The sequence below is a fragment of the Tinamus guttatus genome, unplaced genomic scaffold (genome assembly GCF_059628265.1).
Source record: "Tinamus guttatus ecotype Peru unplaced genomic scaffold, ASM5962826v1 Tinamus_guttatus_pri_ptg000150l, whole genome shotgun sequence".
NCBI classification, from domain to species: Eukaryota; Metazoa; Chordata; class Aves; order Tinamiformes; family Tinamidae; genus Tinamus; species Tinamus guttatus.
The window spans coordinates 11546843-11559413 of NW_028288684.1; the positions used below are offsets into that span (position 1 = coordinate 11546843).

Genomic DNA, 12571 nt, shown 5'->3' on the forward strand with positions numbered 1-12571 from the left:
GACAACCTGTTCCAGGGCTCTGTCATCCTCACTGTTAAAAAATTTTTCCTTAAGTTCCTGTGGAACTTTTGATGGTTCAGTTTGTGGCCATTTCCTCCTGTCCTGTCACTGGCCACCACTGCAAAGAGGCCGGCCCCATCCTCTTCACTCCCTCCCTTGAGGTATTTATAGACACTGATCAGGTCCCCTCTCAACCTTTTCTTCTCCAGGCTGAACAGGCCCAGCTCCCTCAGTCTTTCCTCATAGGGCAGATGTTCCAGGCCCCTGATCATCCTTGTGGCCCTGCGCTGGACTCTCTCCAGCAGCTCCACATCCCTCTTATACTGTGGAGCCCAGAACTGGACACAATACTCCAGATGTGGCCTCACCAGGGCTGAGTAGAGGGGCAGGATCACCTCCCTCAACCTGCTGGAGACACTCTTCTTAATGCACCCCAGGATCCCATTGGCCTTCTTGGCCACGAGGGCACACTGCTGCCTCATAGTCAATTTGTCGTCCACCATGACACCCAGGTCTTTCTCTGCAGAGCTGCTCTCCAGAAGGTCAGTCTCCAGCCCATATTGGTGTCTGGGGTTATTCCTCCCCAGGTGCAGGACCTTGCACTTGGCCTTGTTGAATTTCATGAGGTTTTTCACCGCCCAGTTGTCCAGTCTGTCCATGTCCCTCTGGATGGCAGCGCAGCCCTCTGGGGTATCAGCTACTCCTCCCAGTTTGGTATCATCAGCAAACTTGCTGAGGGAGCACTCTGTGCCTTCATCCAGGTCATTGATGAATAAATTGAACAGGACTGGACCAAGGACTGATCCCTGGGGGACACCGCTAGCTACAGGCCTCCAAGTGGACTCGTCACCGCTGGTCACCACCCTCTGAGCTCTGCCATCCAGCCAGTTCCTAATCCACCTCACTGTCCACTCATCTATCCCACACTTCGGAGCTTTCCCCGGGGGGATGTTGTGAGCGATGGTGTCAGAAGCCTTGGTGAAGTCCAGGTAGACGACATCCACCGCTCTCCCCTCACATATCCAGCTGGTCATTCCATCATAGAAGGCTATCAGGTTAGTCAAGCAAGATTTCCTCTTAGTGAATCCATGCTGGCTACTCCTGATCAGTGAATGGTAGCAAGTTCAGTGAAAGGCCACTGAAATGGCTGGAGGCTGGAGCCCTTGCCCTGTGAGGAGTTGTCTCCATCTTTGCTTAGTCAGCTACACTTAGGCATATTTCAAAGCAAAATGCAGTGGTTTCCAGCACAGGCTCTTTCCTTAACCCCAGCAGGACAGAGAGAGATAGAAAGCAAGTGCGAACTTTCTCAGAGCAAAGCTCACTAAGACCCATCCACCTCCATTTCACCTTGGCCCTGTTAGAGATTTCCTTTCTGGCCAGCCCTGCACTCCTCCTTCCACATCCTGGACACTGAAGCAAGGATGTAACACTACGGTAGGAGGTTTATTTCAGACAGCAACCCGAAAGATCAAAAACCTCAGTTTTGAAACAGACTGAATTCTGGAAGCGTTTTTTTAATTTTTTTTTTTAATTTTAATTTTTATTGCTTTAGTATGGATGTGCTGGGTTATTTACATTTAGCTTTTTTTTTTCTTTGGGGTTTAAAAACAATAGTTGAAGGAATAATCTTAGTCTTGCTTGCATTGTTTTTACCATTCATGCTCTCTTGTCTACTTCTTCATTACATAAATCTAGAACCTTGGGTTTGGTGAGCCAAATTCAGTATCGGTGTGCTAAGAATTTAAAGTCAGGTGACAATCTATTAACATATGAGAAAATCTGCAGTCATTTATGCTCTGACCACTGTCCCAGTCTCACTGGTTGGTCTCCAGTCATTATACTTGTTCCTCACTTGAAATAAGTCGTTTGATCAGTGTCAAGCAACAAACTGATGTTCAGAATTCATTTGTGCTCCATGAGCATCTGTGAGCTCCAGACACTCATGCAGTTTACATAATCATCTGCTCTAATATGTGGAGATGACTTGGTTTAAACAAGTTACATTTTCAATCGGAGCAGAGAAAAAGTATGAAAAGATATTTAGTGAGGAAAAAGGTGTGGGTTTGCTGTTGCTGGTTTTTTATTTGTAATTTAAAACTGTGTAATTTCAGAATCTGTGTTTGTATGTTTGTATACACACACACACACATATATATATAGAGAGTATAATCTGGGAAAGGTTATATGCCTCATGTAGTCTGGCTTCCTTATTTAGCTTTGTATAAAACAGCACCTATTCTTAGCTACGTAAAGCATTTATTAGCATAACTGCCTAATGTGCAACATGTTTTTGTTATATTTTTAATGATGATATGTTTTATATTCCTCTGTGTTGAAAACTTCTTTTGAGTTTTATCTCCACTAAGGAATTGTGTTAATGGTATTGGCATGTTTTCTTTAGTCTTCTCTGTTCTAAGAGTTAAAGTTATATAAAACATTGAAAATTGAAGTTGTTACTTGTGATATAAAGGAATCTAAAAGCTTAAGTAGTTAAACTAATTTGATACTACCAATTTCTTTGAAGGAACTGGCTTCAAAACTTCAAGCAGAGCTTGAGAATGCACGCAAATTAAGGGAGAATCAAAACCAGATTCCAGCAAAGACTGGCAGAGCGGTAAGGAAATATATTCTTCTCTTTGTGCTAGCAAAATGGTGTAATTAAGTATATAAAATATACTTAAAAAAATGTAAAATGTGACATCAGATGAGCTGTTATTTAACTACAATTGTTCTTCTTGGTAGCAAAGCTTTCTCTAGTAACTTCATCTGTCTTAGTAACTTTAACAGTTATTTATTTTTCTTGTAGCATTTTCTCAGAAATGATACTTGTGCCTTTCATTAAAAGTAAAACTGAAAAGTGTGATGCAGTGACAGGTTGCCCAGGGAACCTGGATGCTGGTATCAGGACCTAGTATTTGCCTTTCAGCTCTGCAGTAGGTAACATAGGCACTGAGGCAGGTGGTCTGCATCTTGCAAACCTCGCCAGGATTTGGTGCTGGCTATTGTGTAATTCACATATGTCTAAAGAACCTGTCACCTTACATATCCTTTTTAAGGGGTGATATTCAAGGAATGCATAGTAGCATCCGTACTAGTTTTGATATACCTATAAAGGAAACATCATAAATGCCTTCCTTTGTGGACTGTGTGCTCGTGACTGGAGAGGAGATTTAGGCAGAACTGTTTTTTTTTATTTTTTCATCCCATGTGTCACTCAACCAGTTCTAGACTTAAAATTTAGCTGCAGGTTATCACCCCAGTTTGAAGAGCCACTATCTCCCATCTTCTGATGTCTCTTTTGATCTCTCCTTTCCTGATCTCTTCTCTCTACTGTCACCTTAAAAAATGAATAGGCCAGGAGGAATGTTACTGAAGAAGAAATGCCTGTTACAACCTTGCTGGCTTGAAATACCAGCCTGCTGCCCTAAAACCTCAAAGGGGTTGACTTGCTCATTTCTATTCTTGAATGTACCATATGGTATTTATGATTTTTGTTTCATTTGTGTGCTTGTGCGTCTTCAGCTTTAGGCTCCAAGCTGAGTCTGGGAGGCTGACAGGTCATGTCTACTCCAAGTCCTACTTTCCTCCTAAAGTCAACTGGAGAATAAAAATTCCGTGAATTCTCCCTAGCTTTTCTCCCCAAGCCCTTTTACATTTTCTCCTGTGAGAGTTTAAACCCTCATTGACCACTTAGTGTGGTGACTGATGTAAGCTGTTTTGAAGGATTGAAGGGTTTAAAAACAGGGCTTCTACCTCTGAAGCCAACCTATGGGTCCTGAGTATTTCTACAGCTTTGCATTTCATGTTGACCTTCTGTGTATTCCAGGGTGAACATTTTAGATAATTACATTATTTCAAGTTTTTAGCAAAATTCTCCCCAAACCACTGAAACCTCTGGGTTTACTTGAAATCACCTTGGATTTGCCAGGGTCTCCCTTTCTAGAGGTTGTATGGCTTCCTGTAGATTTTGGAGAGCTGCTATGTTGTCCTTATGGAATCGTGTGGCTCATGGGCTCTTTCATGGCTACTTCCAGTCTGAGTATGAGCAGTCCAGCCTGTGAAGCTGAGGATTGCTCTGAGAGGCTAGTTTGTGAAGATGGTGGATTTGATACTGTTAGCAGCAATCTTTCTATAGTCTTTCCTGCCCCAGTGATAGTGTCAATCAGTTCAGGCAACTTTGTCCCCCAAAAAGTACCTGAAACAGTTTCCGCAGAAGTGTTTTTCCCAAAGTGTCCTCCTGGTATCTTTGCCTCAGCTACCGTGAAAAACACTAAGGATTTTGTTTCAGGGCTTGTCTCTCTTGGGTTCCTCGGGGTAGCAGGGTCCTGAAAGGTCCTGAAATGTGGCTGTGCCTTGTTCTCATTCCTGGTGTGACAGGCAGAGATACAACTCAGGAAGTAGTGAAGGTAATTCAGGTCTCCCTGGGCTTTTCTGTTTTAACTTTTCTGTTTTTACTTTTCTTTTCTTCCTCCTCTGTTCCCCTCCTCCCTCCTCCTCGTTTGATTTATTGACCACAAATCAATTCCCTGATTCAGTTTGCTGTTGCTGAATGAAGACTTGTGTAAACGGGGTCCATGGGTGGCCAAGGTTTGTAAAGAGGGCAGGATCAATTTTTTTGGCAGCAGTGTTGGTTTATTCTGCTTTCAAATGATAAAAAAACTACAGACTGCAAGTAATATGAAGTGGTGGTTTAAATTGTGCTTTTTCATTTTCTTGTTAGTATCAAGTCTAGCTTGTTTAATTTGGTTTGGGCAAGAATTCGGCCGAAAACCACCCCAGAATTGTTTAAAAAAGTGATTTTCAAATGCTGGTGATTGGTGTTAAATACTGTATCTCTGTCTGCCTTATATATATTTTACCAGGCTTTTACAAGGCCCAGTAAGACAGTTTTGTGAGTGGTGCTACTTAATTGTACAGGTTATTGCAGCAGAACTAGTCTGGAGTTGTATGTTGTCTTAGCCCAGATCTGTAATTTCATAGCTAAGACTTAACCAGGGGAAGAGCTCTTCCCCCCCGACTTTTTCCTTTTTAGTGTCACATTGCTGTTAAAATGAAAAACCTTTTGGTAGGTTTTCTGTGCATGAAAGTATCCTATATTCAGTTATCTTGATATCGAAAGAAAAAATAATAGTAACGTTATTTGAAACTATTTTTAGTAGTGTTGAGTGTTCATTCACTCCTAGCCCTAATTTTGCCTGTCCAGTGTTTCCTAGGCTTTTGAGTAGCCTGAATTTAGGTATATATATTTTCAATTTAAATTTGCGTAAAGAGGTTAGTTTTTACAGATATTCCTCTTGAAGACATAAATAGCTGTCGTCTTTTTTGCTACTTACAGAAGGATAATAGTGAGTGTTGTTTGGGCATAGTGACCTACAAAAACCATTGTCATCTACATAATTGTTTGATCTTAGTTAATTTCTGTTTTATACATTCTTCTACTGAATTCCCGTGGCTATTGTTTGATAAAATACCAAAGTGTATTTACATGAATCTAAAATGAGGATAACTTACTTTCAGTAAATTCTAAACGGATGTGCTGTCCTAAGTATTGTCATACTTAACTGTACTAGCAAATCTGAGAAACATCCCTATTACCACATGTTGTGCCTGAACATATGGTTAAGAAGCTACAAGTTTTCAACTCTATAGTAAGAAAAGATTGTGAGAGAACCCAGCTGCATGTTGGGCTGCCATAAATTAAGAAGACTTACCAGGTTTGTGAATTAGAACAGGCTAGGGAAGAAGATAATGAAGTGAAAGGTACCTCTGTAATTTTTTCTTCTCTTCACACCTCTACACTATGTCAATAGCTGGTGTCCTTAAGAGCCTCACAGATTACTTGCTGTATTGGTAACAATAAATAAATGTTCTGATCCTAATTTTGAACATGAAGTTAGAACAGTCTAAGTTTAACTTCTCTGGAGACCAAACAAGCCTGACTTTTGGCACATTGCATTGAGTATTTCTCATTGAACAGATCCTGTGGATATATCTATTGTAAGTGAAAAGTATCAAGACTATGACTGAAAGCAGCAGGTGCCAAAGGTGCTAAGTGTCCCAGCAGCTCTTTTTGGTCACCCTGCAAGACATTTACTTGTGTGAAGGGAGCACCTGCAGGCCTGGAGGCTGGAGCTGCTCCGTGTGTGGTGCCGTTGGGCACCGCGTGCTCCCCTCAGCTCGGGCAGGTTCCGGCTCGAGGAGTCACTGCATTGCTCAGCAGGATCTTGCCACGGAGCGTTTTGCATCCTCTAACTCCTTCATTCGTGATTGTAGGGGGCTTGAAGAAGCAGTAACCTTAAGCTTGTAGGTCTTAACATTTTATTAGGATTAGTGGTATACTTAAAGCCGAAGTATAGCGTAAAATTTGGGACCTTAATTGTTGTCATATTTAAATTCATGGGTCAAATGGTTACAATTGCAGTGAATACATATACAAAGACCATTTCAAAAATAATGACATGAAAGCATAGTTTGTGCTTGTTTTGCTTTTATGTTGGAGCAGAAAGCAACCTTTAGAGTCAGTGGAAATCAAAAAAACTGTCCAAATATGCAAATATACTCTTTATATTCAAATATGCTCTTTATAAAGCTGTGAACCCTGAGTTAAATATTTTACCTTCAATTGAGGTTATGAATATAAGCATCATTTAACTTATACTTTGATGTCCAAATTTACATGGGCATTTTGAGTAAAAACAAGATTGCACGTTGAGCCCTATCAGAGAAGGTTGCTGTACATAGAGTTTCACATTTAGGATAGGTGAAGACAGTGAAATTGAGTATTGAATGTTAGGCGACAGCAGAAAAGTGGGGGGCCTTCACATTTAAAAAGTAGATCTACATATTCATGATTCATGCACCTTTTAAATGTGGTTTGTGTTTCTAATATCTGAAAGTGCTACACATAACTGTCTGTTTATGTTTATGAGGATGTGATATCAGCTGTTGTCATAACTGAATTGTCACTCATGCTTTTATTCAATACTTAGCAAAACACACCTGAAACCCTAGCACCCTTTTGGATACAGTTCTTTTGCAGTGTTTTTTTGGTGGAACAAGGATTAGGAGATGAGAATTTAAAATACATAAGACAGACTTAAATCAATAAAAGGCGGTTCTTCACAGAATTATTGCTGCAGGTTAGGGTGGGTAAGTTTTAAGTAGATTCAAGGAGAAATTGGATGAGTTCATGGAAAATAAACCCCTTGAGGACTGTGCAGAAATGATGTCTGATGCTGTTAAGTCTCTGAGTTGCAAATGCTTGCAAACTAAGAGTAGTAAGGAAAAATGCTGTATACTTCCTTAAAAAAAAAAATTAACAATGCATTCACTTTTGACCACTGGAGGAGAGGGGAGCTTTGGTCTGAGCCAGTTTGTTGCTTTCATGATCTTCATGATGGCTACAGGGTTTTTTTTTTTTTTTTTTTTTTCCCAATCATTGTAAATAACTTACTGTGTGCATTATTTGTGTGCTTTGCCTTTGTTGGTTCTTTTTTTTTTCCCTGTATTTTCTCACAGTACCTTTCTTGTGGTCCCTGTGTAAGGATAGTATCAAATCTGCGAAGCCAAAAGTCATTTGCTTTTGTGTTGCTAAAAACTGACTTAACAGCTTTTTATCTTTTTTTTTAATCAGGAGTTATTTAGACATGATTTAAAAAAAAATAAAAAAGGTGTGTTCTAGACTCCATTCATGATTGGAGGATGAATAAAGTATAAATTCATGCTTCAATTTGGTGTTAATTTTAGCTCAAGGGAAAAGTAAACTTCTCGACCTTCTCCACCGCAGCTTGCTGGGCTCCATAGCGCTTAATCAGAATGCAGGAAGCAGAAAGTGGTCTCTGCTGAGTGATTGCTGGAGACAGCTCTTAATACTGATGGATTGTATTTAAAATGCAAAATTAATACAAAACTGAATGAAAAATACAAGTTGATTCTTCAAGCGAAATAACATGGTAGAGAATGCTATAGAATATATTTTTAAAAAAGATAGTGGAGTTCTAAAAGTAGAGAAACAAATACAAGCTAGTCTCTCCTGTCATGCATTTGAGGTCAAAATTAGGAAAAGGTGAGTGACTTCAGCATCACTGGTGATAAGACAAGAGGAAATGGCCTCAAGTTGATCCAGGGGAGGTTCAGGTTAGATACTGGGAAAAAATTCTACACGGAGAGAGTGGGAAAGCCTTGGAACAGGCTGCCCAGGGAAGCGATGGAGTTGCTGTCCCTGGCATTGTTCAAGCAGGGTGTGTAGATGAGGTGCTTAGGGACATGGTTTAGCAGCCTTGGTGGGGACGGGTTTGTGGTTGGACTTGATGATCTTGAGGGTCTTTTCCAGCCATTATGATTCTGTGATCATAGCAAATGTTCATTTGAATAAGTGAATTTGCTATGAAAATGCAGCAACTTTCAGTCTAGTATGATTTGTGTAATAAAATATATAAACACATAGCACATGAATAAGGTAGTGTTCGATTTTAACACAAGGTAGGGCAAAAGACCTCAGAACTAAGTCTGCTAAACTTTTCTGATGAGGCTGTGTGCTGCTTCTGTAAAGCCTTTTGGCTACCAAGAGGGCAGGGAAGATTCCTGGAGAGTTCTGCCCTTATCTTTTATCATGTGAGGTGCTTTGCTTTACGATAGGCACCTGATCAATATGTTCCTGCTTCACAGGAGAACACTTTTGCTAGGCTACGTGTTGCCTTTGTGAGAGTAACACCCTCCAGTCCGTTCCTTGTGAATCTCATCTCAGAGTGTTATAGTGCAAATAAGTGTTATTTCATTTTTAGCCAACTTTAGCACATAAGCAGGGCTCATCTTTTAATGCAGATTTCCTTAATGTCAGGAACTTAGCACACCTCACATGCCTCTGCTGTTGTTATTGGCTTTATTTGTTTTAACTACTATTAACAAAAAATTAAGAAGGGTCTTTTAATCCTTCCTCCCACAAATGATAGGTGAATACAAGTTTTAGTGTGTTCAGTTTTTAATCCTTGGAGTCATTAGAAATGAACATGAGGAGGGAATTGAATTGGAATCTATCTTGGCATACCTTGTTTTTGTTTGTTTAAAATGAGCATGATACATTTTTCAGAAAGGAAATCGCATATAACTACTTGATATAAACCTCAAATCTGTACATTTCTGTACATTGCATACTGTTATGCATGGTCCTGAATTAACACGGACAGGAAGGAATATACTGTATTATGCAAGTGGGATTTGGCCAGTTTAAAACATTCTTGGATAGGCATCCTGATGCAGTGGATACTTCTGCAAGGAAAAAGACAGGTAGAACCTCTTGGATGCTTCTGAACTTCTGTTGGTTCTGGCACAGCTCAATAAATATGTGTTTTGAGCCATGAAACATGTACTAATAGCTTCTGTCCAAAACTGTTTTTAAAAATGGACACTGTAAACTAACAATGTATTTTGTAGGTTCAGGCAATAATGCACAATTAGTGTGTTAAAATTAGGTCTCGAATCAACCTCGTCTCGAATTGGATCAACCAGTGTTAGTTGGGACCACTTGGTCTTTAGTGTAATAACAGATTATGTGTCTTTAGGCATTGCTACCAACATAAACCAAAAACATTTTAGTGAAACAGATTATTTAAGAAGGATAATTAAGCTATATACCTGTATTTATAAAATGAGTTAAGACATTTGGCTTTTGGCCATCACATCTGGATAACGAGATGATTTCAGCTCACGGCAGTTTGCTGTGTGTATCTGTGCATGGAATTTTTGCTGAGTTCCTTTGCTGATACTGAGGTAGCAGCCTTGGAGATTGGCGTGCTCTGCTTGTGTCTACGATGGATACGTTAATGTAGATGTGACTGGTTTGGCTTCCTCTTTCTGTTTTGACAATGAGCACAGGGAATTGCTTCTACATAAGAAGGTGTTCTACACTTCTGGCTTTTCCAAGCCTTTGCTTTTCTGCTAGAATCATCAAAAATAACAGCCGTGATGATGATTTGAGGATTTGGACACTAGACTGGACTTCTCTTTCCAAAGTTCTCTTTTGTGCTTTCTGGACTTTCATGACTTCTGCACTTTTCTTTCATGAAGAATGCCAAGTTGCACTAGAGTAGAAACACCAACTTCGAATTGCTCTGCAGGATCTAATGGCCCACGCTCTCCTTGTGCTTTAGGAAAGCAAAATCAAAAATGTTTTCTACACATACTCCTTCGATAAAATAATTTGTTTTGAAATTGTACACGTCCTTCCAGTAAAAATGCATTATTAAACTCCCTCTGATGCCCGAAGGAATATTTTCTGCTTAGGGTAATCTGCTGCTCTACAGTCATAATTTATCCTAGAATATCTCTTTTTTGATGCTGCAGTCTTTGAAAATGTCATACAGTTGCTTAGTAAATCTCTCTTCAGTGTAATGAATGCTGGACCTGAACATCTTTGAAATTTCTTACAGTGTTTTTATTCTCTCAGATATTACTTTCATTTACATATGCAGATTTTTTCTCAGTATTTTCAGTGTCTTATACTGCATTTCTGGTTTTGATAAGATGAAAGAGGAATTTGTGAACATTTGTGATGTCATTCCTTTGATGGTGTAAATATACATGCTTTGTTTCCAATGTTTGTGCCATGGAAACATGCCATCTAATCACTGCATTTTTGTGTGTTCTTTCTTTCAACCTGTGCTTTCAATGGCTCTGTTAGGTGATCCTAAATGACTTGTTATTTCAAAGTGTAGCCAACAGCGTAAAATAACAAACTATCTTTAAACCCCTTTTTTCCAGAGGATACTTACAAGGTTATTACAGGGCTTGCTTGCACTCAATTTTATTGTTTTGTCAGACTCAACAGTCTCTTTAGTTGTTCTCACTGCTGGTGGTGGTGCTGTGTCTGATCTTGCCTCCAGAGCAAGACTGGACTCTTGCTGAATTGTGACTCTTGCTGAATTTTTGTTGTTCTGTTCTTACAGTTTGAGGTGTGTATCCTTGTATGTTCTGCTCTCAAGATATTATTCTGATTACCCTCAAATCTCAAAAGTTACAGTAAGAAAATAAGCACTGAAAATGAATAGAAGTGTTTTTTTTTGAATGCAGCAATCTTCAGAAGCATTCAGTTTGAGATGAATGAGAAAGTCAAAATAGTTGTTCTGAAAAATGATCAGTTTAGCTAAAATAACCTTTTCCTTAATATAAGAACAAAGAACTGTTGATTTTAAAGGGCAACCAATTTTGCATAAATAAATGAAAATTACATTTTTACATAGCATGTTATTAACCACTGTCACTTGCCAATTTGAAGAAAAAGATAGAGGCTAAACAATTAATATTTATGTATGTATCGAATCATTTTATAATAATGAATGTTTTCATTTATAGATAGGAGCTATGATGATTTTGAGTCTCATGCTTTATCATAAAGCCAGCAGTAAGTGATGAAGTTACTCCTCTGTAGGCTAGTTAATTGCTGTGTTACAGCCCACGTTAGATTTTATACTGTGTTTCCTCACCGTTAAATCACTGTTAAATGCCAGGTGTTGATCAAGGCAGCTTGCCTGACCAGCTGCCTCATCCGCTGAAACTGCTTTTCTATCCTCTACTTACTGTATTAACCTAATGCCTTATGAAGTTAATAGTGTTGCTTAATATTATTTATTTACTGGCCCATTCTTGAAATAATAAAATTTTAAGCTAGATTGAAGTTTGCTTTTGTTTCCTCATGCTGATATTTCCTTTTTCTTTTAGTTTTTTCCTGCTATGGGAAACCAAAGTGAAAGATGCAAGTGTAGTACCATCCTCTTATGTTACAGACACGTCACCATTTTAATTTCATCTTGGTCTTGTTATGGAGAAAGCTGTGGCTATTGATTTTGTAGACATTGCCTTAGAGGTTGACAGTCCCATTATTTATTACAAATAACAGATCTTCAAGGGTGACTTAGAGGCAGTGAAACTTATGTCATAAGGGGGGTTAAGGTAGGGAGATTCTGGTGAGATCTGCTTTTAGAAGCAGCCATTGTTCTAAAAAGGGTTGACTCAACCCCCTGATAACTAAGAGTCATATGTAGAAACAGCCTGAGAACTGAACAGAGAGAAATAGAGAAGAGAAAATTGAAGAGAGGAGGAAGCAGCAAGTGAAGGAAACAGCACCTGGTATGCCCAGTTCAATGGGAAGTGCCGGATGCCTTCTCGATACTTGATACGATAAACACAGGACTGATTTATTTTCCAACAGAGAAATAAGTAGCAGTGAATTCATAGTATTTCCATTGGCCATGGACAGTGAGAGAAAGGAAGCAGGCAGTGTGCTTGGATCAGCTTCTGAATTGTTCCAGGTCGTGGCTAGTGTCTGATCATATTGCTCTGCTGAGGGCTCTTGTTGAGCTTTTATTTCTTGGTTACATTGTACTTGGGTTACGTTAGTGTAGCTCTTGGTGGAGATTTGCAGCCAACTCTTAGCTTGTGCAGTATGCAGCTTTTGGTTGACTCGCTAACTAAAATAATTAAGAAATGTTCATGCAGATTTTTTTGTGGTTATTATTATTATTATTTTTTCTAGCTCTGGTATTTGCCTATCCTGCACAATATCAAATCTTAAAAT

The 12571-nt window shown here is 39.2% G+C and overlaps 1 protein-coding gene across 1 annotated transcript in view; it reads left to right on the forward strand.

The window, feature by feature from the left end:
- CWF19L2 (CWF19 like cell cycle control factor 2) overlaps positions 1-12571 on the forward strand; it is a 58972-nt gene that overhangs the window by 21791 nt on the left and 24610 nt on the right. The window contains exon 11 of the mRNA XM_010224500.2: positions 2525-2614. Within this exon, the coding sequence (XP_010222802.2) occupies positions 2525-2614 (90 nt within the window). The remainder of the gene's footprint in view (positions 1-2524; positions 2615-12571) is intronic.